At 57.9% G+C, this 25,240-nt stretch overlaps 1 protein-coding gene across 1 annotated transcript in view; it reads left to right on the top strand.

The window, feature by feature from the left end:
- The window catches only part of LOC117641111, a 192,144-nt gene that overhangs the window by 43,226 nt on the left and 123,678 nt on the right, over positions 1-25,240 (top strand). The window contains exon 4 of the mRNA XM_034378224.1: positions 16,482-16,523. Within this exon, the coding sequence (XP_034234115.1) occupies positions 16,482-16,523 (42 nt within the window). The remainder of the gene's footprint in view (positions 1-16,481; positions 16,524-25,240) is intronic.

Genomic DNA, 25,240 nt, shown 5'->3' with positions numbered 1-25,240 from the left:
CTCAGTTTTGTCCTTTGCACGGCTGTAAAGCTGGGTGGATCGCCTACTGGTGGATTGGTTGGAGCTCGAAAAGCCTCCAGGAAGCAGCGGAATTTTGCAGGGTGGTCGCCTGGCGGGTAGGCAACACAGTGTGCTGAAATGCACGCCTGTTGGGCGCGTTGCCTAACTCAAGGCGGTTCTCCTGGTAGGCAACCCGCCTTACCAATGTGTCACGCACACACTTATGTTGCCTACCTTAGGGCGCTATAGGACTTCCTTAAGAAATGGTGGCTGCTTGTTCATTCTTAAGCAAAACGATGAACTGTTTTCTTTTGCGCCCACCCGTTCCTTTTCCGCCGTCACTCTCAGCGAAACTTTTCCCTGATTGACTCGTCCGATAAGAGGACGACATCTTTAGAGATGTTTTCCTCGTCTTTTTCCTCATTATCATGTGAGTGGGCCTCGAAAATCTCCTTTCTGGAGTCCCGGGCCACACCCCCTTCGGCCCCTCTGGACTTCTGGCGTCCAGTACGCCACGGTGGAATGCTGCCCCGACCACTCCACTGGCCGCGGCCAAATTCGGCCACTTCCCGTTTGAGCCGCCAGAGAGCAGCAGCGCTCAGCGGCTCCGCAGCGCCCACCAGCCCACCCGCTCCGCCGGGGCGCCATCCGGGTTCGGGCGTCCTCCGCCAGGCGCGCTGCGAGCGTCCACCCGCCGCGACCGGAGTGTCGCCCTCTGGCGGCGGCGCCGCGCACCTCGCCCTGCGTATTGACTGCTGCTACTGCCGCGCCCGCCGCCACCCCGACGGGACGCGGTGCGGCGCGCGGCGCGACGCGGTGCGGCGGCCCGGGGCGGCGGCGCTGATTGGCCCGGGCCGAAGGCAGTCCACGCGGCGCGCTCTGTCGGCGGCGCGTCGAACTCGCACGCCGCCCGATCGGCCCCGCTGCCGCGCTGCCGCCGCCGCACCGCGCCCCAGCAGACGACGCGGAGTCTGGGCGCGGCGGCCAGTCGGACGCGGCGTGTCGTCTGCTGCGCTGCCAACATCTGCAAAGCGTTCGAAATAAACAGCACTCAGGCGGGAGCGACTTCGCCGAACTCCTGTTTGGCAGCCCGGGGCGGGGTACCCTGGGATCACACTCACATTCGCACAGGCACGGCGACTCACAACTACCAAACCGCAAAAGGAAGGCCACTCATTTTCGCACATGCGCTTCTTATACCCGCTGACCAGTAAACTTCAGACTGACAATTTCCAAATTTCATCCAAGCCTTGCCACCGCCAGGGTAGCCGTGGACGCCGGCCTTTGGGGCAGATGAGCGCGCTCGCCGCGCCCTCTGGCGGGCAAACAGGGAAGCCCTCTTACCTTGATCCGACCGACAGACCGACCGACGGGACGGACGCGGCGTCCCAGTCTCCCCCTCTATTGATCGGACGCAAATCCCACCGCGTCGTCTGCCGCGAACCGTTCACCTGTTCATCCCCCGGGATGGAATCCGGCCGGCCGGGCTCAGCATTTTGTCCGCCTCATTCCGCGGCCGCCCATCCCGCCGTCCCGCCCCCGCCGTCCCGCCCCCGGCCGGCAGTGCCCCGCGCAGTCCGAAAGGGAAGCCCCGCCTCACCTCACCAACTGCGTCACGGGGCCAAACCAAAAGGGGAAAAATATACGCCCTAACTCGTGGGATTAGCCGGGCTAGCTATGGCACGGTCTGTCTGTCGCTGTGTGTGTGTGTGTGTGTGTGTGTGTTTTAAGGGCGGTGTGCGTGTGTGCGTGAGCAGGCGGCTCTCGCTTCAAATCATCGTGTCACGTATTGAGCCATAATATTAGCCCCCGGGCGAATGCGGTGGGCCCCGAAATGAGTAATGCGATGTTGCTGTTTGCGTGCGGGTGTGTGCGTTCGCAAACGTGTGTGAGTCTCTGTGTGTGTGTGTGTGTGTGTGTGTGTAGTGACGGAACACCCCTGGCGCCCCTCTCGTCCGGCGCCCACCCCGCCCCTCCCCTGCTTGGCTTGGACTGCCACCCACTTCAATTTGGTGTTTGCTCCAGCCCACGCTACGGCCAGGCCAGGCCAGGGCTGGGTTGGGCCCCTCTCCTCTCTCTCCCCCAGCCGTCCCTCGATGCCCTTCGACAAACCCCAGAAATTCCCACCCCCTTTTCGATTCCTGCGGCCCTCGCCACGCTGCGCCACGCCACGCCACGCCGGGCTGAGCCCCACCGCTCCGCCATGCAGGCAGCCGATTGCTCTCGGCTGCTGTTGAGGCCAGCGTCGGCCGTGTTGGACCGTGAAAGGGAGGAGGAGAAGGAAGGAAAGGAAAAAAATAAGGGAAATTCATTTTGCCCGCCACTCACACCCTTATTCTCCCTTTCGGTAGCCGCACTCTGGGACGGCTGCCGCGCTTTCATTTCCAGCCCAACACGAGCACGGCCTCTCTTTTCCCCCGGCCGAGTCTTTGAGCTGCCGCTGCTTACCGTTCCGCTAATTTTGTTGCGTTTCCTTCTGTTTCAGGTGAGAAACATTTTGCAGGCAAGCGTCACGCCCTGAGAAGTAAGTTCAAAAAGTTATATTCGGAACTTCGTTGCAACAGCGCCGCTCTGCGTTCATTTCTTGGGTGAGACCAAGAATAAAATTGTCACGTCTCAAAAACGCAGTGTGCATGCGGGGACCAAGTGAGGGCAATTAATTGAGATTCAGTTGAGCGCATTTCGTGATCTTTGGCCCGCAAAGGAAGGAAACATTGTAATCTGGCGCGAGGCCTCGCGGACCACCACGCCGCGGAGAATGACCTTGAGACTGACCGCCGCCGTGTCCGCCGGCACCAAAAAGAAAGGCCGCATGACGCGCTGCGGTCGTGCGGCTTTTCACAGTGAGGTGCGCGACCTCGCACCCTTTTTTATTGTTGCGTCACTTTTTGAGGTTTGAGGCGGCCCTTCTGCCGCCCTTTGTGTGTGACACAATTACCCAAGGTCAGTGACCGGCCGGCCGGCGCGGACGTAACGTTTTGATGGCACTCTCGCTCTCAATGGCGAACGGCCTTCGGAGGGACCCTGCCGGTTCACCTTTTATGGCCTCACCTGCATTAAAGTGGCGTCCTTGAGGCGTCGGAAACCAGAGCGGCCCACTTTCTTCTAGGAAGCGCCTCGTTTTTGCCGGACAGCACGGAGCCCCCTACTACTTCTACCCCTCCCGAAAAAAAAATTGGGCGGGGACGCTCTGCTGCACCGAGTTTTGTTGGGGCCTCAGTTCCATCGCAGCAGCCGAGAGGTGCAGTGGCTTGTCCGTCGCGATAAACGGGTGTGCCTCATCAGCAGCGTTGGCTGCCTGTGCTCGAAAAGTGCGATATTGTGTCGGTGGAAGTGTGTGACCCTTCCTCCCCCCGTCCGTGCAAGCACGCCCCGCCGGCGTGGATAGCAGCCGCCATTTCGGATTACCTCACCCGGCGGTGCAGGGGCCGGGCTGCCCAACGGGCCGCCCCGCCCTGCGTCGCACTCACCGCCACCTTTCGGCAGCCTCCGCGGCCCCGCTCATCAGATATGCAAATCAGTTAATCTTGTCTTTATGCAGAGCAGCGCGACAAGTTGAGATTAAGTCTGCCATCACCGTGGGCCTGTCTGGCGGTGCCGCCCGCCCTGCGCTTTTGGCGAAGTTTCTCTCTGTGTCGGGCTGGTTCGGCTGTTTGCCATGCGACCCGCGCCACGCTGTCCTTGGTGTTGTGCACATTGGACTGCAAATGCAGTGAAATCTAACCGAATTCTGAGGGACGTTGCCAAAAACGCGGGGCGGGTGCGTCGGGGCGTCTTGAAAGGTTCTGCAAGTGCGCGAAAAGGCACGCCCTGCGTACCGCTGCCGAGTTACGCCGGGGAAATGTGTGTTTTCCCCTTCTCGCCTTTTTGCGCTCCCCGATGCCGGAGAGATGTTTTAGAGGAGAGACAGAGAGGGCGGTGCTCCGGCGGCTGAGAGCAGGCAGCGCGAGAAAGGCGGGTCGAGATGGGAGGGTAAGGGGGCGCCGCGCTGGCTCCGCCGGCTCCGCTATTCGCAGGCAAATGAGGGCGTGCCGATAGCGCGCAGGCTGCGTCCGCGGCGCCGCCGCTCGAACGCTATTCGCAGTGGAGACGCGGCGATTAAGACGCCGGCGATTTGAGTGACTCTGAGGGCGTGTAAGTGAGTAGCCAACAGCTGGAGTGGCGCGCCACGCCACGCGTGGCCGGCGGCAAGGTTAACGCAACAACCACTGCTTGCACACTACGAGGCAGTAAAAACGCTTTACGGCACTGTGGGAATATATGGCCGTCGCGACGGCGCGGGGGTGGGGCGGGACGGGCTGTCCGAGGCGTCGCGACGCGCCGCCGTCGCCCGGCCGGCCGGACCGGCTGGCGGCCCCGCGTTCCGGAAACAGTGCCCCGCCGCGGGCCACTCGAAGCGGGAAAAATGTCACGGTCGGCACCGTTAAATGTAACAGTCTTTATTGTTTTTGAGACGCCGAGACGAATTGGGCTGCTTTGGCCCGGCGGCGCGCGGTCGCTTAGTGCGTGCGTTCGCGTTTTCGGACCGTGGGACTCGGAGCCTTTGCGTCGCAGAGGGCCGAGTGCTGACCCTTGCGCAGCCAAAACAGGCAAACGCGGGATTTACAGCGTGTTTGTGGGTTGTGCCGAACGGAGTCGAAAAATACTTCAATCGTTTATTCAGCTTCATACAAAAAGATTTGGCAACATTTTCCACGGGAGATATTTTTGAGAGTCTGTCTGATGGACTGAGCGCCACACGGGGTGGGCGTGTCTGCGGGGGGTTGCATCCTCGTTGCAGCTGCGCTGCCGAATCGCTCAGCCCGATCGACGTGCCGCCCGTGTGTCCGCGACCCCCGCACCGAGCGGAAGCGCCCGCCGCCGCAATCATGCACGCGTCTCGTAATTCTGATGCCGACTAGAGACATCTCGTTTGCATGGCCGGCCGGCCAGTGTGCGTGTGTGAGTGTTCTTGTTTGTACAAATAACCGCATCGCGCTGTTGACTATGCAAAGGGACGACCACATTGTCTCAAAGGCATCGAAGCGTCACATCTCGAAAAAGGCGTCCGTTTCTGCGTGTAGTTTTCTCGTTGATTTTATTTGTAATGTGACTTTTATTTTTTGCCCGGTTTACATCACTCTGCAGAAGAAAAATTAAGACTAAGAACGCCGAATGGCGACGGCCGTTCGCAGTGCCGTGGCTGCAGGCGTGGAATGAAGCCGTGAACCGTCACGGCGTCGTGATTAGGGCAGTTCTTGACGCTCTTCAGGTGAACTACTCGTTGCCGGCGACGTTCGGGGCGTAAAGTCGTTTTATTCCCGGCATAAAGTTTATTGCTCGCGCCGTAAAGTGACCGACTACTGCCTGTTCCGCCGAGCGTTCCGGCGAATATTTGACGTGTAAACTTAATACAATCATGTGATACTTTATTGTCTGCGGCACGCGACGCGTCCGTAAACGTGCGTCGAGCCGTCTCCGTCGCTCTCCCTCTCTCCTGGGCCCCGGCAGCGTGAGTGCGAGAGAAAGGGGGCTCGCCTCCGCGAGTTGTGGCATCAAGCGGCCACCGCGGCCGGCCAGGGACCGCATGAACGCCACCGTAATTTAACCACTTTCTTGATTTTCAATCAAAATCACAACTATAACGAGTAACTCATTTTAATAACTCGATTAAAACAATATTAGCTTCAATTATTTTGAATCAATTTTCGTGCCTGAATCTTTTATGTTGGTCAACATAAATTTACTTTTCGACTTGAATTGTCGAATCGTGCAAGGTGCGTGCAGTCCGTCGTTCAGACAATCCGAACTGAACGGTTTGAAATCCAACCGGAGCTTCACCCGCAGCAGGCCGGCCGCGCAGCGCGGGGAGCAGCGCGCCGTCGTAGGTCGCCGCCGCCATGTTCGAGCCGCGATGGCGGAGGGTCGAGGCATGGCGCGCTCGTGTGTGTGAGTGCGCGCCTGCATCCGTCGTTTCAAAACTAAAACTCTCTCGCGTCTCTCTCGTCCGAGTTTTTGAATAGCAAAGCGGGAGCCTTTCGGTTAATTTTTCGTCTCGGAGTATGCCAGCGTTTTGTATAATTCAGCAGCAATATCATCCCGGCAGCATAACAGCCCTTTCGGAGAGATTCCCCATTTATATTTAACCAGGCTTCGCGACGACTGCCCGGTGGCAACTTTGTAGTTGCGCGTGTGTGCTGCCAGAGGCACTTGTGCAGGAGGGGTTATGGAATTTTAGATGAGGCCCGCGCTGGCCGAGATGTGCGCCGAAAAGAATATCCTTCTAGGACTAAACGTGAGCAAAACTGTGGCGTTGTCTCCCTCTCCTTTTCTCTCTCTCCTTCTCCTGCGCGCGTCTTCGGCTGTCTTATAAATAACGTGGCGCACCCCGCCTTCCATTTTTCGGGAGAAAAGGAAAATGGAACAAGTTTGGAGGCGCGAGGCGTCTCGCGCGTCTAGCGCGGCCAGCTCGGCCGAGAGAGGCACGGTCGGTATAGTGTGGAGCCACCGAGCGCAGCCAGCTCGCCCCCACGGCCACAGAGTGTGCTTCAAACTCCAATTTTTCCGACACTGCTGAAAATAGTTTACCGACGGTCCGGTAATTTAATAATTTCTCTCTCTGTCTCTCGATTCCGCAAGGCGCTCCTGCCGTTTGCTGAGTGGCACTCCCCCTCCGAGGGCCACCGCGTTCTGCTCGCATTATCGTCATGAAATGCTCATGAAATGCTCATGAAATGCTCATGAAATGAGCGGCGGAAGGCACGAGGAAGACCACGTTTTGTCTGCAGTATCTATTGCCCCTGCTGTGTCTGTCTGTCTGTATGTGTGTGTGTTCCTGTGTGTGTGAGCGAGCGAGCGAGCGAGTGAGTGGAGAGAGAAGGGGGGAGGGAGGTGTACTCCGGTAGGAAATGTAAATAACACAGTGTGTTTGTCGCACAGCGTGGGCACGGGGCGGCGCGGGGCTCTAGGTGGGTTGCGCCTGAAAACATGCCGGCTCGCCGTCCGTCTCTCTCTCCCTCCTCTCATTTCCTTTTCTAAACGCAGCCTAGGACCGCCGGTTTAATCAACTCCTCACTGCGCCAGTGTGTAGCGCGCCGCTGCACTGTCAAAAGCCACCGCACCGAAACGCTGTCCGGAGATTGAGAAATTATAAGATGTGCCCCTGTTGGGTCGCATTTGAATTTCAGAGCGACAAATGAGTCAGAATAAGGGAATGCTCTTCACTGGTGTATGTCTGAGTCCGTCTCGTCTTGACGTACCGCAAAATTGAACCAAGGAACTCCGGCATGGGGTCACTTGGGTGTAGTAGGTGACGATTTTGCATTTCGCGGGCTCGTTCGGTCGAATCGGCGTTTGCCACTGTTGTGATTTTAAACGCTACTTTTTTGCAAAGCCGGCTGCTCCTTTTCTTCGCCCACGTCATACATTTAGCGACTAAGTGACACACACACGCACGCCCACACACACCGTGCCGGGGCGCGTGCGCGGCGTGCGTGCGTGTCCCAGGTATTTTACACGAATTGCGTATGAATTACGGCCCCACGTCACGTCATAGGAGTGGCGCCGGGCCGTGCCGAGCCGCGCCGCGCCGAGCCGCGCCGTGGAGACGCGGAAGGGGGAAGGGGGAGGCGGAAAGCGAGCTATCGTGTCTGCCCGGTTCAGTAGTTGAGTGGAGCTGACAAGACCATGGCCCCGCCGTGGCCTCAGGGGAACAAGGGTGGCACCGAGGAGAAGAAGAAGAAGAAGAGGAAGAAGGGGAAGGAGGAGAAGAAGAAGAAGAGTCCTTCCCTCCCGCCGCGTCTGATAGGTGGACACAAGGCCGAGTGTGTGCCCGGCGTACACAACAGGCTCTTCCTGTCCTAATTTTTTCGATACGAAAACGAAATTTGTTTCTTTTTCCCCGTCCGTTCGGACGGGGTGCGGGGAGAGGGTCAAGGGGGCCGGGGCTCTTCGACGACGCTCACCTCCTGGCCCCGTTCAAGGTCAAGATTCCCGGCGGCGCCCAATTGTCCTGCTGCAGGGCGCTGCAGGGCGAGGCCAATCAGAGCAACTTTGTGTACCCTTAGCGTCGCACACACACACACACACACACACACACACACACACACACACACACACACAGACGGTCAACTCATCACGATGTCGCGCGGTGTTCTATTCTAGAAGGCAAAAGTTAAATTAGTTTTGCGGTTGATGATGAGGGACGAGCCTCGGGGCCCGGCAGGTCAGCAGCCCGCCCCACAGCAACCTTGGTTGGCCATCACCGCGAGTTGACTGTTGACCTGGCCGCTGCTGCTGTGGCTGCTGCCTCTGCTGCTGACGGTCAATGGCTCGGCCGGTCCAGGGCGCCCATCCCGCCTGCGCCGCTGGCTTACAAACTTTGGAATTTGAATTCAAGTTGCCCCATTGGTGGTGCGGGCTGGCAGGGCCGCGCTGGGCCGCGCTGGGCCGGCCAGGCGGAGCGGCAACGGAGAGGCAAAAGAGAGAAGGGCTTAGGGAGCGGGGGGAAGGGGGGGGGGCTGCGTTCGATCGCCCCGACCCAATCTGATGAAAGCTTGCTTTGCCCGCTTATTCCGTGGCCGACTTTTCAGAGGCCGTGGAAAACTAGCTTCCAAGCCTTTTTCGGAATAAGAAGTTATGAGGACTTTCGAAAGCACGCGGTGCACTGGGGTATTTTCCTCGTTTGCACTTTTTGTCCTTGATAATTTTTCTCTCAGAAAATGGGGTAACCTGATAGCAGCACACAAAAAATCCCATATTGCCCTATTTGCGCAAAGTGAAGGACCGTCCAAGGACAAAAAGTTCATACAAGGATCAGAGGGTTTTTCTTCTTTGCGTTTCTTTTGTTGTTGTTGTTGTTTTTTTTTCCTTGGTGAGGAGGCTGTCCTCTGGCAGTGCGGGCCCCGTTCGAGTGTACCCCTGTTGTTGCAAAGTAAGTGTTCGCCGCCATGCATTATGGATTGGCGAGCATCTGCTGTCGTGGACAGGCCATCCGCCCCGCAACTTTCTCATCCACGACGAGCAGGCCGAGACGGACTACGTGTTATACGCCGGCGGAGCGGACGTCCCGCGGAGGCGACGTGCAGTTTCGTTGCAGCCGATGCAAAAAAGGCGACCCGGGGATATTCCGCACATGGTGTGCGAAGTGGGACGGCGTAGTTTTCGAAGCGATTTGAATAAAACGATCGCGGCTGCCGCACTCCTCGCGGGCAGGTGATAATCTCCGCTGCGGTTTTAATTTTTCCAGCTTCGAGCAGGTGCGTCTGTCTAGCGTGTCCTTGAGCTGTCCTCTCAGTAGCCAACCCCTCCCTCTTTCCTGCCTCGGCCCCCCGGGGTGCAATCGACGACCATCTTGGACGCTGCAGGCAGGACCAAAGAGCGCGCTTGTGTGTGTGTGTGCGCGTGGATTTTGATAAGAGAGGCTGGGGTGCCGAGTCGATAGCCCCGCTGTGACTCACCTAAAAGCATCGACACATTTCGCGGTGCCGTTCTCGCCCGCTGGCAGTGTGGTATCCGAACTCAAATTTCGGCGTGAAGAAGGGGTTTGCCGACAGCGCAGGGTGAGACTGGCCGACTGTTTGGGACTCTCTTGTCCACGCCCGCTCTCATGCACGTACTCGAAGCTGGCCCCTGAAATGTGTTTGTGCGCGTGCGTGTGTGTGTATGTGTGTATTGAGACGCTGCCAAAAGGCCTCTTCAGCCGCCGCGTCCGAAATCCACGACTTCGATTAAGCGTCCAGCTAGGACGGGAAACGAAATTGGTGCACACATACGAAACGCATACTCTCCGAAGAAAGCAACAACCAAGGTTTTGAGAGTAAATCCTGAATTTGTTTTTTCTAGTGCTGGCCCACCCCTTGATGGCCGCCCTTTCCGTCGCCTGCCGGGCTGGCTCGGCTGGCTTGGCTGGCTCGGTGCATTTTCCCCCACGACTTTGTTCTCACCTTATCAGATCTCCATCTTTTCGCCGGCGAGCCAACCCTGCCTGCCTGCACCACCCCCTGGCCGCGCCCCTCGCTGCGCCGCTGCGCCCCCACTCGCATGTGTACACAATTTTTCGAGCAAATAGTGTCGCGTTTTTCCCTTTTCGCAGTTTTCTCTCTCCTGCTGCGCGCGCGGCTTACACAGCCAAGCAGTGGACGCCGGCGGGACAAGAAGGCCCGATCGGTTCACTGTCGAATTTTCGCGAGAGGACCGCGCTGGCCAATGGTTGCGTGTGAATGCGCGGTGAGTTCTGATGGTGTCGGACCGTCAGGGGTGGGCGAACACACACACACACACACACGCGCGCGCGCGCACACACACACACACACACACACACACACACACACACACACGCACACACAGCAGGATGCACTCGCAGAGAGGGAACGCACCGAGGGGCGCTGCTGCTGCACACGGGTCCCTTGAGTGCAGCCCCGCACCACTATTTCCATCTCCTTCCAAAAAGTTTCAATCTATCGGCTCCGCTCCGCCCCTGCCGCCCCTTTCCTTCCCTCGCTCCCCTCGGCCAGAAGGAGGCGGAAGTGGAGAGGCAAGAAAATTCCCCGTGCTCTGACGTGCGCTCGACGAGGGGGTGGAGGTGGTCCGCCGCGCAAACACAATCACTCCCCGTGCTTTCGGTTTGCAATTATAAATATTTGCGTCCTTGTCTGGGTGGGACTTGGAGTGGGGGGTAAGAGTTGGGCCCGCGCGCTGCCTGCGTTGTTGGAGGCAAGGCGAGGCAGGGGGCGGCGGGGGCGGCTGTGTCGTCCTGCGGTGCCGGGCATGTCCAGAGCCCCGTTGGGAGACTTTGCTTAGCACAGCCACAGCCCCGCCTCCCCTATCTAGCCTCATCTGTCCTCAATGCACCCCCAGCCCCGAGCCCCAACCCCTTCCCCAACCCCTTTCCTGAGCCTTTCCACACGGCGCCCCGCATTCCCCCGGCTTTCTTCGCCACCGTCCAATTTCGGTCCCGGGAATACCATACGTGTGTGTGTGTGTGTCTGTGTGTGAAGGGGAGGGGGTGTCTGTTTCGCACCGACCGAAAGGTACCCTCTCTGCGTCTGCCGGCGCTCTCTCTCTCTCCCTCTCACTATCCCACACGCGCCGTCTGTTCCACGCCCCTTTCTCGATAATGCAGCGTTTCCGCGGCCGCCACTCACCCGCCATCATCCGCCAATCGCCACGGCGCGTTTGTTCTTTCCGACGAATTTCTCATAGTTCCCCTTCCGCCAGCCCGTGTGAGTGTGTGTGTCGTGTGTGTGTGTGTGTGTGTGTGAGTGTGCGAGCAAATTCGCAAGAAATGCAGGGCGGGGCGTGGCGCAGGGTGTTTGGGGCCCACCCCGGTGCTGCGCGCCGTGCCAGCGCTGTGTGCCACCACTCACTTTCAGCTCCGGGCAGAATGAACCCCGGAGTCTGGAATGCTGCATACAGTACTCCGGAGTGCTTCTGGAGAGGTGAGGGGTGCGCGCGGAAAGGCAACATAGAAGCCGGCTGTTCAAATGGGAGCTCACGTCGCAGACACTCGTAACAAACAGAAAAAAAATGGTTTCTTATTTATTTTCGATTCCTCTCTCGTTTCTATGTAGGACTTCTTTGGGACCTCGCTCTGCTTTAGCGGCAAAAAAAAACATTGTCAGCTGTTCGAGGTGGGCTTGATTATCCAAGCCTTTCAGGGCAATAAATGGTGCCTCTGCCTTTGTCATTCCCTGCCGAGATGGCATAAAGGAATTCCACGCGAGCCAGGTAAAGGCCTCACCTTCAGCGCGGCCTTGAACACGCTAGGAATCTGGAGCAGTCTCACTGAAGCGCGCTCGCGTGTCGCAGCCCGGAAAACTAAAATGGGCAGCAAAAAACAACAACAACAATAACAACAAAAAGTATAGATTGCAAAACGTTATTCATGGGGGTAAGGTTTCGGCGTGCGCGCGACCAGAAGCGCATTTCCGATCGGAACTCGCTCTGCCTCTCTCTCGCGGGGCGCCCTTCGGGTGCGAGAGGGACAGAACGAGTGGCTCCAGGTCCTATTGAAGGCCGACTACAATGGACCTGATTGCGATGCTTCATCGAACTCTGATTACGTTTTGGCTCCGCGGCCATAGGGGTCGCCCGCCTCCCTCCCTCGCGGCTCCCGCGCCCCGCGCCTCCATTGGGCCGCCTGTGTGCGCCCGTATGTGTGTGCGTGTGTATGTGTGTGTGTCTGTGCGTGTGTGTGTTAGTGTGTGGGGAGGGGGAGGGGGCTGCGTCGCCGGCATTCATCTCGAATCATATATCATTCATCCGCGGACGGGCGACCGCCGGCGCGCAAACGCAAAAAGTAAACACGAAACTTTTCCTCTCCGGGGCGCTGCATTTTGCCGGGTGGTGTCCGGGCCAGCCAGCCTCCATGGCCGCGCTTCGCACCCTGCTCCACCCTTCCTTCCGTACGCGCAGCCGTCTGCAGCCCACCCCCTTCGTCAATAATTCCTTACCTATGTGCCGCAAATGCGGCCGCGCTGTGCTGCGCCGTGTCTGGGTGGCGCGGCGGGTTATTCGAAACCCGCCTTTAATGCACGCCCCTTGCAGTGGCGCTGCCAACATGGCCGCCGCATTGTCGGCGTGCGTTTCATTCAATATGTAGGAAGCGTCCCCTTGCCGCGCGCGCCGCCGCGCACGCGATCTCGGCGGCGCGAGGTTGGTCCCCCTGGGCCGGACGCGCTGGCTGGCCGCCCTGGCCGCCCTGGCCGCCCTGGACGAGGGGACTGGTCATCTTGCTGTAACTAAATGACGCAAAAAGAGGGTCGGGTTCAGCGGGGGCGGACGGAGGACATGATTAGTGGGAGGGACATCAGGTGGTGCGGAGAGAGGGAGGGGAAGAAGAAGAAGAAGAAGAAGAAGAAGAAGAAGAAGAAGAAGAAGAAGAAGAAGAAGAAGAAGAAGAACAAGAAGAAGAAGAAGAAGAACAAGAAGGGCGCGCAGCGGGAGTAACTTTGGCAGCGCACACTGCCGCAGCGCAGCGGACGAAGAAAAGTTTTCCGCGTTTCGAAAATGGTATGTATCGAACCGGGCGGGGCGGCGGGTCGCTGGGCTGCTGCAGCATGCTGGTCCGGATGAAGGGACGGGCGCGCCGGAGAGATTGGTACGCCTGCGGATGAGCTGCCTGCCCACTGAGGGGGAGGGTCCAACAAAACGTGCAAAATATTTTCGCGTTCCATTGGAGAGCGAGGGAGGCGGTTCCGGAGAACTCCGCTGGAAACACAGGATGAAAAGAATAGAGGATGGTTGTTACAAAGTCATTAGAAAAAATTCACGATATCAGAAACTTTGGAAACGTTCACTGAAAAATGAACTGTACGTTCTGTTGGCTACTGCATTTTATTCATGCCTTATTTTTTGGGCCGGTACAGGTAAAAGGGGGAAAGAAAGAGGGCCCCCGGGTCGAGTTTTTTTCCTGCACCTGATCAAGCGGTGAAGTGGCATCCCCAGTGAACCCTCCTCTCTGCGCCACAATTTGTTCCTTTCGGGGGCTCAACCGACTCTCTGCCATCACCCCTTCCATCTCCCCCGCCCCACCCCGCCCCGCCATCTCCGCAGAGCCGGGCATTTCCCGCCGTGTTTTGTTTCACAGTTTTGCGATGGAGGGCTGGCTGCTGCCGCCGCCGCCGCTGTTGCTGTGCTTCTGGCAGAGAAAAATGCAGAGGCGAGAGAAAAAGGGTCGTATGAAAAATGACTTCATCACGCGAGGCGAAAAAAAAAGAGGAAAAGGCTTCTTACTCTTGCTCCCGTTCGCGCGCACACCGTACGCTGCTATGACGTCATCGTCGTCGTCGGGCGCGGCGTTCGGCGAGCGAACCCTGAAAACCCGCGCGGCCTTGAACTGGAATGGAGCCGTTGTGCGTGTTGCGAATCGCTTTCCCACGGCGAGGCGCCGCGATCACGTCCTCGCACTCGACTCGCGGCCCACCGCGGCCTGCCTGCCGTGGGTGGCTGACCAGAGGGTGTTAAAAGTCTTGTCGCCTCCTTTTCATTGACTTTTAACTTTTACTGTCGCACATAAACACGCGTTTACAGCCCCAACGGCCACGTGGGTCTGTGTGTGTGTGTGTGTGTGTGTGTGTGTGTGTGTGTGTGTGTGTGTGTGTGTGTGTGTGTGTGTGTGAAGAGAGAGAGAAAGAGCGCAAGTGCGGGCATGTGTGTGAGTGAAAGCGAAGGCCAGGCTGCACTCAGTGGCGCTCGGCGGATCGCTTCTGCCCTCATCCGTGCGAATCACAAGTGGACAGGTGACCGACGCAAGTAAGATTAATTGTCCATTTTTGAAAAATGCGAAAGGTATGATTTTTTGTTTTGACGGTCTTTCTTTTCTGTACTTTTTGTTTGTTGTTTTTCTTGTTGTTGTTTTAAATTACTGACCGCTGGTACGTCCGGGCGAGCTGGGGATAAGCCCCTGGCGTGGGACAGCCGACAAACGCCACCAGGGGCGAAAGAGAGAAAATACGGTGAAGGGAAAAAGGAAAAAAAGAGGGGGAATCGGAGAGAGAGAAATATCAGAAAAAGGGAAACGAAAAAAAACAGGCCGTCACTCACGGACGAGAAGCGATGTCCGCGCGGCCGGCGCAGCCTCCACTAGGCTGACATCGGTGCCTGCCTGGAACAAGGCTGTACGTTGTGTGGTTTGAATACGGGCTGTAATTGGACAGTCTCTCTCGCTCTCGCTCCTAGCCCGCGCCTCGCTCCGTCTCTCTCTTATCCGCTGTGGCATGCGGCCTCGGTGCCGGCCATGCTAATGAGTTTGGTCGGACCAATCCCACCTGACCGTCCAAACCGGTCCTATCCCCTCCCCCGGCGGACTGGCTGGCCCTTCTATCAAGCCGTAGCTCCGCACTCACTGCTTTTCAGGCTGACCGAAATCTTTTAGACCCTATCGCGAAAAGTAGTAGAACGACGGGGCTCACGTGACACACTGGCAAGGCTGAAAGCTTTGTTTTCGAATCGCCTCCGGATTCGGAAATAAAGTGTGATCATAGGGTTCGCGAATTTTTCCTTACTTTTCAATAGGAACTGGTGAAATTTTCCAAAGATTCCTGGTCGCACCGAGCCACTGTGGGCGCAGTAATAAGACGTACAGGAGCGACCCGTGTGACTTTACGATCCGTGGCCGAACATTGTTTTCCGTTATCGGAGCGCGCAGAGACACAATCGTGTCCCAGGAGAGCGACGGCCTGCTGGTGCTGCCAAGGCGGGCTCAATGACGCAAAATGGCGCCAAAGATGTTAATCTCAGATCGGGATTCGATTTTCGAACTCATTTGGCCGAGGAGGCGTGAGGGACCGCGAGAGCAAAGTGTCAAGTACTCCGATCACAAGAAAAAAAAATTCGAAAGGAAACCGCAAAAAAAAAACAGCATTTCTGGTCAAGTGATGTGATATTTGTAAAATATTGAAAAAATGGCAAACCGTGGAAGGTTAGTTCCACCATTTTGTTGTATTTTCGAAGGATTATCAGCTCTGCGTCATCTCCTGTCTCTTTCGCGTTTTGTTTGGGTCTTGTTTTGGCTGCCGGTCGCGGGTCATCGGCCCCGCGATGCCCGAATTTGTCCTCATCGTCGCGATCAAGAGACAAGGAGAAGATAAACTGTCGAATTAGAAGGCAAATGCGATGGCGCTCGTAAACGCGTGCGCGGCCTCTACAACCTCCGCACCATCGCAGCACAGTAGTTTTATGGTAGTTTTGGTGGCGACTGACGTTTACCTCCGTTTTACTAACTCTAGATGAGTCTGAAACCTGAACAATCATCTCCCCCCACCCAGCCTCGCCGCGGCACGCGTTCAACGTCCACACACACAGAGACACTGAAACACGCACCAACACACAGTCCAACACACACAGACACACACACTCGAGAGCGAGCGCCAATTTTCTTTTTTTTTCCGTCTCGCCCCAGCGTAACACATTCTGAAAATACACCCTTTCCGCCTTCCCAGAACGCGACACTGTAGCGTCGTCTGCTGTGACAGCGCAAGACGGATATTTTTGGCACGCACCTGACTGCAGCCGGGAACATGGACGAAAGCGCTCGCCATGCAAAGTGGCACGTCGGCCGGCCGGCCGACATCGCCGAGTGTAGGCGATGGCTGAAATCATAATTTGGTTGGCTTGAGCCAGGCGGAGGCAGGGCTTGGGCGCGGCGCCGCCGCGGTGTCCGCCTTTGCCGAGGCCTTGGCAGGGAAGCGTTGCCTGCATCACCATAAATTTGTGGCTACTGCACTGCAGTGACCCGTAAGTGTATGTGTGTGCGCGCGCGCTTTCGTGTGTCCGCGTCGTGGGACTGTGTATGTCACTTACGGGAAGATAATCACAGGGATGAGTGCAAGCTCTCTTCCCGGCGCTGCAAACATTTTCGGAAAATGAGTTGGCGACGCGGGAGTCCGCGCTGTCTGGCGCGCGGCGGCTGTGGGTCGCCAGGAAGGATTCGGCAGGGCCGCCCCGCCCCGCCCCACCCCGCCACGCGACGCGAACCTCAAGCTCCCTCTTCTGTGTTGCAGGGACGACGCCAAGGCCGGCGTCGGGGCAGGCAGCGATATCTGGTGAGAGGACGGCGAACTACGATGAGCGCCACTGCCGCGCAACCCCCACAGCAGCCACCCCGCACGGCCCCGCACCACCACCCCACCTATTGTCTCTCTCGCTCTGTTTGTCTCGCTCGCTCCGTCGCGGGTGGGGCAGTATGAGAACTTTGTCGGTCGGCATCGCCCGTTCTGCATGAGAATATTCTCCAGTGCCTAGGCCGGGTGTGCTGTCTTGTCTTGGACTGACCTATGGGCTTTTGCATTTACACGGATATTGCATTGACAATAGATTCAAAAATTTTTGCGCTGACTGTCATCAACTGAGTTGGTCCAACTCCACGTCATTCATTCATTCATTCATTCATTCATTCATTCATTCATTCATTCATTCATTCATTCATTCATTCATTCATTCATTCATTCATTCATTCATTCATTCATTCGTTCATTCATTCATTCATTAATTCGCAGTAAATTAAGAAGGGTGTCATTTTAGCGGGACAGCAGTGTCCTGTCTGGTCCTGCCACGGCCCTCTCATGTAGCTGGGCTCCAGGCTTCAGACCGCATCCCGGCCTCAGCCTGAGCCGAAGATGCACCGCGGCGACGAGAGACTCGAACTGGAACGCGGAGCCGACGCTCCCGCAGACCCCGTCGGGCGAGGGGCGAGGTGCGGGGCGGGTGGGGGACGCCGAGGCCGGTTGCCATGACAACGCATCCCCCCTCCCCCGGTCCGGCGCGCGCTCATTGGCTGGCCCCGGCCGAGGACCTGCGTAAATTATGCTCTCTGCAGCGCGTTGTGCGCATCCATGATGGCCGCCGGGCGCGCGCCCAATCCGGCAGCGCGCCGCATCCTAGTTGCAGCGCGTCCCCGCTAGAGCGCGCCACGTCCGCGGGGAGCAGCCACCCCTCGCTTCGCGCCCTTTTTCAAACGGGGCACGGGAGGCCGTCGCGGCTCTGCGGCCGGCTCTGGGACTTGTATCGGGGTTTGATTGCACTTGTAATGATGGTCTCATGGCCGTGACTAAATTTTTGGGCGAGGGAGGCTTTACTGCCCAAATTTCAGTGAGAACCCAATTCGAGGGAAAATCAATTTGAGGACGTTAGTCAGAGATACATCCGGCGTTGGCGAAAACTTCCTTGTCCAAAAAGTGTGTCATTAATTCTTATCAAATTTTCGGCGCTAAAGCCAACTTATTTTAGTTTTCAAATTTGAACCTTATTACAAGTTCACAGCCTCTGCACCCTGGATTTTGCCGACAAAGGCGACGATTTGATTTGTCTACTGCGTGCATTCCAATGTTCTAGGAAATTCACTGTCGCTGTAAAGTCCCACCAGTTTCGAATGTTTTCGAAAATTTCTGACATTTTAACCACAGCTGCATTTCTGACAAATTTTCAAGGGTATTATTTCACATTTTTTTAGAATCTTTAATTTTGAAACAGAAAGAAAGAAAGACATGTCAATCCTCATGGGCACGGTTGCCAATCAAACAGCCACCTTACAGATTTGTCAAATCACTTTGACAGTTATTCATTTGTCTGGGGTGTCTGCTTGTCCGCTTTGGTGTTCTAAAATATGATTTAGCTAAATTTGCTCTCAGTTCAGTAGAATCCAAGGACAACATTGTGTCTGGCCGCTAAACATTCTGTCTAAAAACAAACAATTCGTTCCCGTAGGGCCGGCGTCGTCTTTCTGAATGTACTGAAAATCGCAGGCCTACCAACGGTTGACAGTGTACTTTCCCTCGATACCTGCAACCCTTTCATTCCAGCCTTTTAATCGGGCTGCCCGAAAACAGAGCAAGGCCGCGCTCCCGATTCTCGAGAAAATGATTTTATGGTGTGCCATTGTCCTGGCCGGTCGGGGGCTGCGGCGGGGCTGGTGTGGGGCTGGTGCCGGGGGGCGCTGACCGGAGTCCCATTACCTAATGGGCGTCCTTGCCGAGACTGCTCGCAGAGCGATTGTCTCTCTCGCACTCCCGGGCCGCGGCGTGTGGGTGGGAGAGAGACGGTGACACCGGCCTTGCCCCGGAGCCCGAGGTCTTCCCGGAAGGGATGCTGCCATTAGCGTTGCGTAAGAATGCGTTGCCCGGAACTGGGGCTGCAGGGGTCCTCCATATGAACTTCTTGCGTCATTTCGGGGGTCAGTGCCCTGGCTGTGGCCCCGACGAGGCGAGTGCAGGCACACGCACCGCGTGAAGCCTGCTGGCGGGCCGTCCGGCAAGGAATGTTGAGTAAAACCGCGAGTTGAAGTGCGATTCCCGACAAGGACTTCCTCTCGCGAAGTCGAAGCGGCCGCGAGTAACAAGACGACTTTACTGCCCGCTTGCCCACACTAGACGTTCCACACCGCTCCGTTCTCTCCCTCCGATTTTCCCTGCATCTTTTATCGCTTTTATAGAATTGGGATGGGGCTGCCGATGCGTTCGATGCGTGCGATGCGTTCGATGCGCGCGATGCGTGCACCCCGGCGGCTCCTTTGCCGCCCCGCACGGAAGCTCGGCCGTCCGCGACGACAGCAAGTAGTCCATAAAGTATCACCTGCGAAAAGTGCGGCGCGCTGGATGCACGTAACTCCGCCGCCCGGCCGCGCAGTTACGGCGGGGAGAGGCGGCGCGGCGGAGAGCCTCCCGCCTCCGGGGAGAGAGCCGCAAGTGCGGGGCGCTGGCAGCGGAGATACGGCTTTGACCTTTACGGCTCTAGGCCGGCAGTCTGTCCGTCCTCGTCACTCCCGTCGCCAGCCCGCGGCGGAGTGACAAGGACGGGCGGGGCGTGAGGCGCGGTCCAACGGACGCCGTCATAGGTGACGAACATGACATTACGTTCGTGTCGCGCCTTTGTGCGACGCCCAGGGTGGGAAAGAAGACCCGCGCTAATGCACTGCGAAGCGCGCCAAAGCGCGGACGGAAAAACGTTGTGTCGTTTTTGTCGGAGCGCCGCGTTTTTCGTGACTTCGCGCGCGCGCCCCACCCACCTCGCCCCCGCATGTTATTCGAAAGTCATGAGTAACCGCGTGGCGCGACGGGGCGTGGCGGGGCGGGGTGGGGTGCGGCGGGGCGCGGCATGCCGCGGCGGCCCCCGATATTCCCGATGATGCGTGGTGCAGTACGTGCCGGCAGCCGGCAAGCGGGGCGATAGGGCAGGGTCCCAGGGTCCCTGGGTCCCAGATGGGACGGGGAGGAACGGATTGGTGTGCTCCAACACGCGCCGCTGCTCTCTTGCAGCGCGCCGGCATTCTAATGCAATTTAAATTCAACTATTTCTGGGCGGCCATCGCTTTTCTTTCGATCCCTCTTTGTAATCAATTTTTATTTTGTCCTGCGTAGCAGGAGTAAAATGACACAAAGGAAGAAATAAAATCAAAAATTTAGCTCTATGAAACTTTTGAAAATTACTGTCACCTAAGTATGCCATTCACCCAGATAGCTCCAAACAGATCCTGGAGCTACTCTTCTTGTCGTCATTTTTGGCGAGTAGGGCCGTAGTCGTCCGTAAAGCAGTGCCCTGTCGAACAATGCTGTCGCCTCCCACGCCCCATAAAGGCCATTGCAGCACTAAGGCCCTTATCACCGCTGCGCCTTCCTATATGTGCACTGCCCGCTCCTGAGGGCTGCCAGTCGTCGTTCGACAAGGCGGTGGCCAGTTCAAGAGCTGCGCGGTACCGGCAGGGCGTCCCGAGTGAGTACAGCAGTGCGGTGCTTCGGCTTCCTTCTTCCCGGGTGCTCCTCCTTTGAAGCTCACCCCTAACCGTCGGCGTGAGCCCGCCTGCCGAGCCGTCACCCTGTCTCCGTCCGCGGGGCACCCCGCAGCGGCGCGAGGGAGACAGAGCGACGGCTGTTTGGCTCGGAGCGTGCGCGACCATGTAAACATATGCTTAGCCGCCGCGACGGCCGAGATATACTCGCCGTCATCTCGGCCCGACGCGTGGGAACGCCCCATTGGCGCGGTCGTGGACGCGAACGCCGCGGCCATTTTGAAACAAATCGCGGACTAATCTCTTTTTTCGGCTGGGGAACGGGAACCTAGGGGAGAGCTTTTGCTGCGTGTCCTTTTCAAACGGGACAGAGTTGGGAAAACAGCGGCATGGCAGATCAATGTAGTAAAGCACCTTTAAAAAAAAAAAAAAAATAAGGAGTGAGCGTGTGAAAAAAGAAAACAGTGGAAAATGGGGGGAAAGTAAGTTGGAAAAAATGGCGACTGCGCGCCACCCACGTAACCGCATAGAGCGGCAGCTTATGTTTAGTGATGTGTCTGCAGCAGACGCCGCCGCAACGAGAGGAGGAGGGACCCCCTCCCCCTCCCCATCTCTGAGGTTTAGTGCAAAATGTATGCATGGCACGGGGAAAATAAGTAGCCGCCCCAGGATAGGCAACGCGGCGTGCATGCAGACAAGACCCTGAGAGCAGCGCGACGAAACCGGAGATGGAAACGGGGGCGGGGGAGGGGGTTGGCACGAAAACGAGAAAGCCTGGAAGGTTGACTCTGCGCGCCGTCTGCAGAACGAGATTCGAACGGAATAAGTTGCGACCAGTGTTAGGCCTGCCCGGGGTGGAAAGTCAAGAATGCAAATGCAAGTTCCTCCCCGCTGGGGTGGCGGTGGCCCTGTGGAGGGAAATTCAGCTCGCATGTCGGCTGCACTTTTTGGGCGTCCCAACTAGGAAGACGCCCTCCACCCCCTCAAGTTGGCTGCGCAGTGCGGGGCCGAGGGAGGGGCGAGGATCCAATCTGAATACAAATTGCTCTTGCGGTCCCCAGCCGTGACATCATACACCGACTTCAATTTTCGACTGCTAAAAATTGGTCGGCCGCCACAGTTGGCGTAGGGGGAGGGGAGGCGAGTCCTGGAGGCAGCAGCCGCGCAACCTTTTCCCGCGTCGCTTCCTTTGTCTTTCTTTTCCTTCAAACTTTTTATTTTTTCGTGTCCCTTTTCAAATATTTGAACACCGTGGATCGGCCGCAAGACACGCGCCGTCTCGGTCGGCATTTTCTTCGGCTTGTTTGTTTGGGCGGGACGAGGGACACCAAGGGACACGCAGCTGCATAAGGCGGGGAAAGCTTTTGGAAAAATGGTGCCTGTCACGCGGGCCGCCGCTGCCGCCGTCGCTACAGATCGTGTTTGCTCTGTCGTGACGTCGCGTTATTGGGTGGCCGATGACGGACGGCCTCGACGCGGAGGGGAGCGCGTCGCCGTCTTCGTCCCCGGGACCCTCCGCGACGTGCCTGTTCGAATTTGGCGTCAAGTTTTGGGATTTGTGTGCCAACGCCGCCACGGGACGTCCCGGGCTGGCTGGTTGCCTGGCTGGCTGGCTGGCTGCCTGGCTGCCTGGCTGGCTGCCTGGCTGGCTGGCCGTCTGGCGGGGCCCGGGGGGCTCGTTTGCCGCCACCTGAGCGGCCAGCCTGCGACGCACTGCGACGCCTTGTTAGAGGTCGCCCTGCTTGTTAGCAGGCAGTAGCGCCCTCTGGCGAGGCCTAATTGAGTCCCTGGGACGACCCACCCCTTTGGAGGCAACCCCCGTGCATCGCGGCCCACGGGACCGCCGCACTGTCACGGCCTCGAAGAATGAGATTGGACGGTTTGGGAAGATGCAGTTCAGCCAAAAGTCACCAACAGTCGCGCGACTTTCTGAGATGCAGTTACCGAGTTCCTGCTTATGAAGTCTCCGATGTCATTTTAAAAATATTTTTCTGGTCTTGTTGGTTTTGTTACGCACCTGGTATCACAGGTATTCATCTGGCCGTGTCGTGCCGCCTCCCCTCCCGGCAATCCTACCGACCGCAGCCCCGTCGCCCCGCTCCCCCGCCCCCCTCGCTCCTGGAGACACCTTTCTCTGGCGCGGCCCCGAAGAATCCTTTCTGCCTAATTTTCGTCTGACGCAGGCGAATTTTGCCGCCGCTGCGGTTGGCTCTGGTATCTGGGCCGAGGTAATCCCCGCCTTATCAGGGCGTCGCCGTGCTCCTCGCTTTGCTCGTGATGAAGTGCGCAAGGCTGCCTGGATCCGTGCCGTGTCACCGCCAGCCCGCCTGCCTTGCCTTTCCCAGAAAAGTCTCTCCGTCTCGCTCTCCCACGCCGCCTGGAGCAGGCCCCCGAGGCACCGCCGCCTTCTTTGCAAATGTCGGCTCCGAAAATTGAGTTCCCCCTTTCCTTTTTTTCCTTCCTCGCGCGCCTTTTTCACGCCGTCGTCGTCGTGTGTCTGCGCGCCGCCGCCACCCTCCAGGGCTGCGGCGTGGCGTGGCGTGGCGCAGCGTGGCGTGGCAAGGCGTGTCAGCTCTGATCGATGGAATCACGAGATGCATATCGGGCTGATGCCTGGCAGGCATTGCCTGGCACGGCACAGCGCAACGAATTCCAACAACAGGGCGCGCAGCAGTAAATATCGACTCCATTTTTTTCTCACCCCCGTGCTCTCAGGTTGGGGCGCCCTTGCCTTGCCTCGAGTCTAGGAGACGACCGCTTGTCACCACTGAGAAATGATCGAAAACTTGACACAGTTAGCCAAGCTTCACATTTGAAACTCTATTAGTACTGGAGTCAAACAAGGAGTCAGTGATCCAATAAGTTGGCTGACGAAGGTCCTTCTGACGTCACGGCTAATATTGCATTTAAAATCCGACGACCTGTGAAATTTTCCCGCGAAAATTAGTAAGTTTGTCCGTCAGCATTCCAGCCGCGTCCCCGGCAAACAAAAAGCGGCGCCCGCCTCGGCCCGGCCCCACACGTGTCGTCGGAATGAAAAGGGCCGGGGGTTCATACATGCCGCGCACGTCGACAGGCAGCCGATGTATGGATGGCAGAAGTTTTGTGCGGGCTTATTGTAGCCTCCCCCGACGCTCCCTTGATTAGACTCGGGGACCGGCGTTAAAGCGGCACGAGGGCGGGCGGACCTGTCCCGCCAACAGTGCCGCAACTGCACGCCACCGGGGGTACTCAGTTAGGGTGCTCTTCGCTGGGCAGCGGATCCGGTCCCATGATGGCGGGGCGGGGCGCGAGCAAGACATTCCCGCGACGGTCAGAGCGACAAGGTGGCCGAAATGGGTCAAGTCGTACATGTTTTATGGATGACCCCCGAGGGACGCGTGCAAGGCCTGCAGGGCGGCGGCGACAAGTTTCGGGGGACGACGAGTCTCGCGCCGAAACCGCCACCAGTCTCTCTGCCGGTCCCTGCCGCCAAAGGGACGGACGCGCGGCCCAAGGTGGGGGAGGGGCGGCGATATTAGAAGACGGCCGGGCGGCCCGTCCCACTGCTAATATCTTATATCAGGACGTGACAAACGGAGGCGGCGAGGCTGCCGGGGCTCCCAGAGCTCCCGGAGGCGGGCTGCCGCTGCTGATTTTGTCCCCTCCGGAGGCGCCCGAGATGGAATTGAAAGCCGTTGTCGTCCGCGCCAATACCCCGCGCCCCGCACCCCGCCCCGCCACGCCCCGCCGCGCCCCGCCTAATGGTGGCCACCCCGTCCCCGTTTGCGCCTCTCGCCTTCGGTTCGTTTTCTTGGAAAATTGCCGGAGACAACCGGAAGTAGCATGCCAAAGATATTAAAAAAAAACAAAAACCAGGAAATTTTGTTTAAACTTAAAAAAAAAATCATTGTTAAATCAGCAAAAAGCTATTGTCTTATTTCCTTCAATGTTAGGCTGCCTTCCACGATGGCTGATTTTTTAATAAGAATGTTGTCCGAACTTACTCACATGTCAAGTCTTGTCAAGTCCCCTCGGGAGCCTCCGGCATGCCAACGAGGTTCGGCCAAAGTTCGAGCCCCGTCCTCCCCGGCTTCCACCTTTGGGCTTGCCAGAGCGCTGCCAAAACGCGCGGCAAAGATTCCCAGCGATTAGCGCGCTTGATGTAAACGACAGTCGCCTCTTTATTTTCCGCTGCCTTTTCGGCTCCCCTTTGGCTCGGAGCGCGCGGCTCTGTCCGCGCGGACTGAGGTAGAATTTCTTAGCGAGCGCCAAAATATTCATTCATTCCGTCCACGTCACCGGGCAAGGGGTTCGGGGTGGGGGTGGCGGCGCGGCGTCACGCGGCGAGGCGGCGGCGCGGCCTTCTTTGTAATTAGTTTATTCCGGAGCCACGTGCATCGCGACGCTTTTTCTAATTGGAAGGAACCGGCTGCGTCCGGCGCGAGGCGACGCCAGGCGACGCTTGGCGGCACAGTGGAAAAATCGGTCGAGGCGCCGCCTAGAAAAATGCTGGCGGGCTGCCACTCTCCGAATGCGTGCTGGTATTCATTTTGAGGGGGTTCCTTCTGGAAGAAAAATACCTCCGGCAGAGGAGAGCCTTCTCTCTCTCTAGGCTCAGCTAAAGTCACACGCAGCGGCAGTGCCGCAAGGGCTGGAGGGAAAATGTGCGCTTGGCAGCGGGGCCACACTGCATAGTAAGATAGAAGAAAGGAGGAAAAAATTCCTGTCGCCCCTCGCAGCAGGAGAAGAAGGGCAACATTGAGGAGTACCAGAGAGAGGCAAGGCAGTGGCAAGGCAGCGGCTGGGACTGCCGCCGCAGCGCGCGCCGCAGCCACCACACGAGGGCGCCAAAAATGAGCTCGAGATGAAAAGAAAGGAGGGAAGACAGGAACAAACTGGGTATGGAAAGTGGCGGGGGAGGGGGGGGGAGAGGCTTCGTGTAATTTTCATCAAAAACTACAATGACAGCCGCCTCTGCTGAGCCCCCTCCTCCTCCTTCTTCGTCTTCTCCTCCTTCTTCTTCTGCTCCGAGACGTGCTGCTGGAAGGGGCTCGGTCG

The sequence above is a fragment of the Thrips palmi genome, unplaced genomic scaffold (assembly GCF_012932325.1).
Source record: "Thrips palmi isolate BJ-2018 unplaced genomic scaffold, TpBJ-2018v1 HiC_scaffold_15, whole genome shotgun sequence".
Classification (NCBI taxonomy): Eukaryota; Metazoa; Arthropoda; class Insecta; order Thysanoptera; family Thripidae; genus Thrips; species Thrips palmi.
Note: the sequence above shows the minus strand (reverse complement) of the source record. Positions and strands in the feature narration are given on the sequence as shown.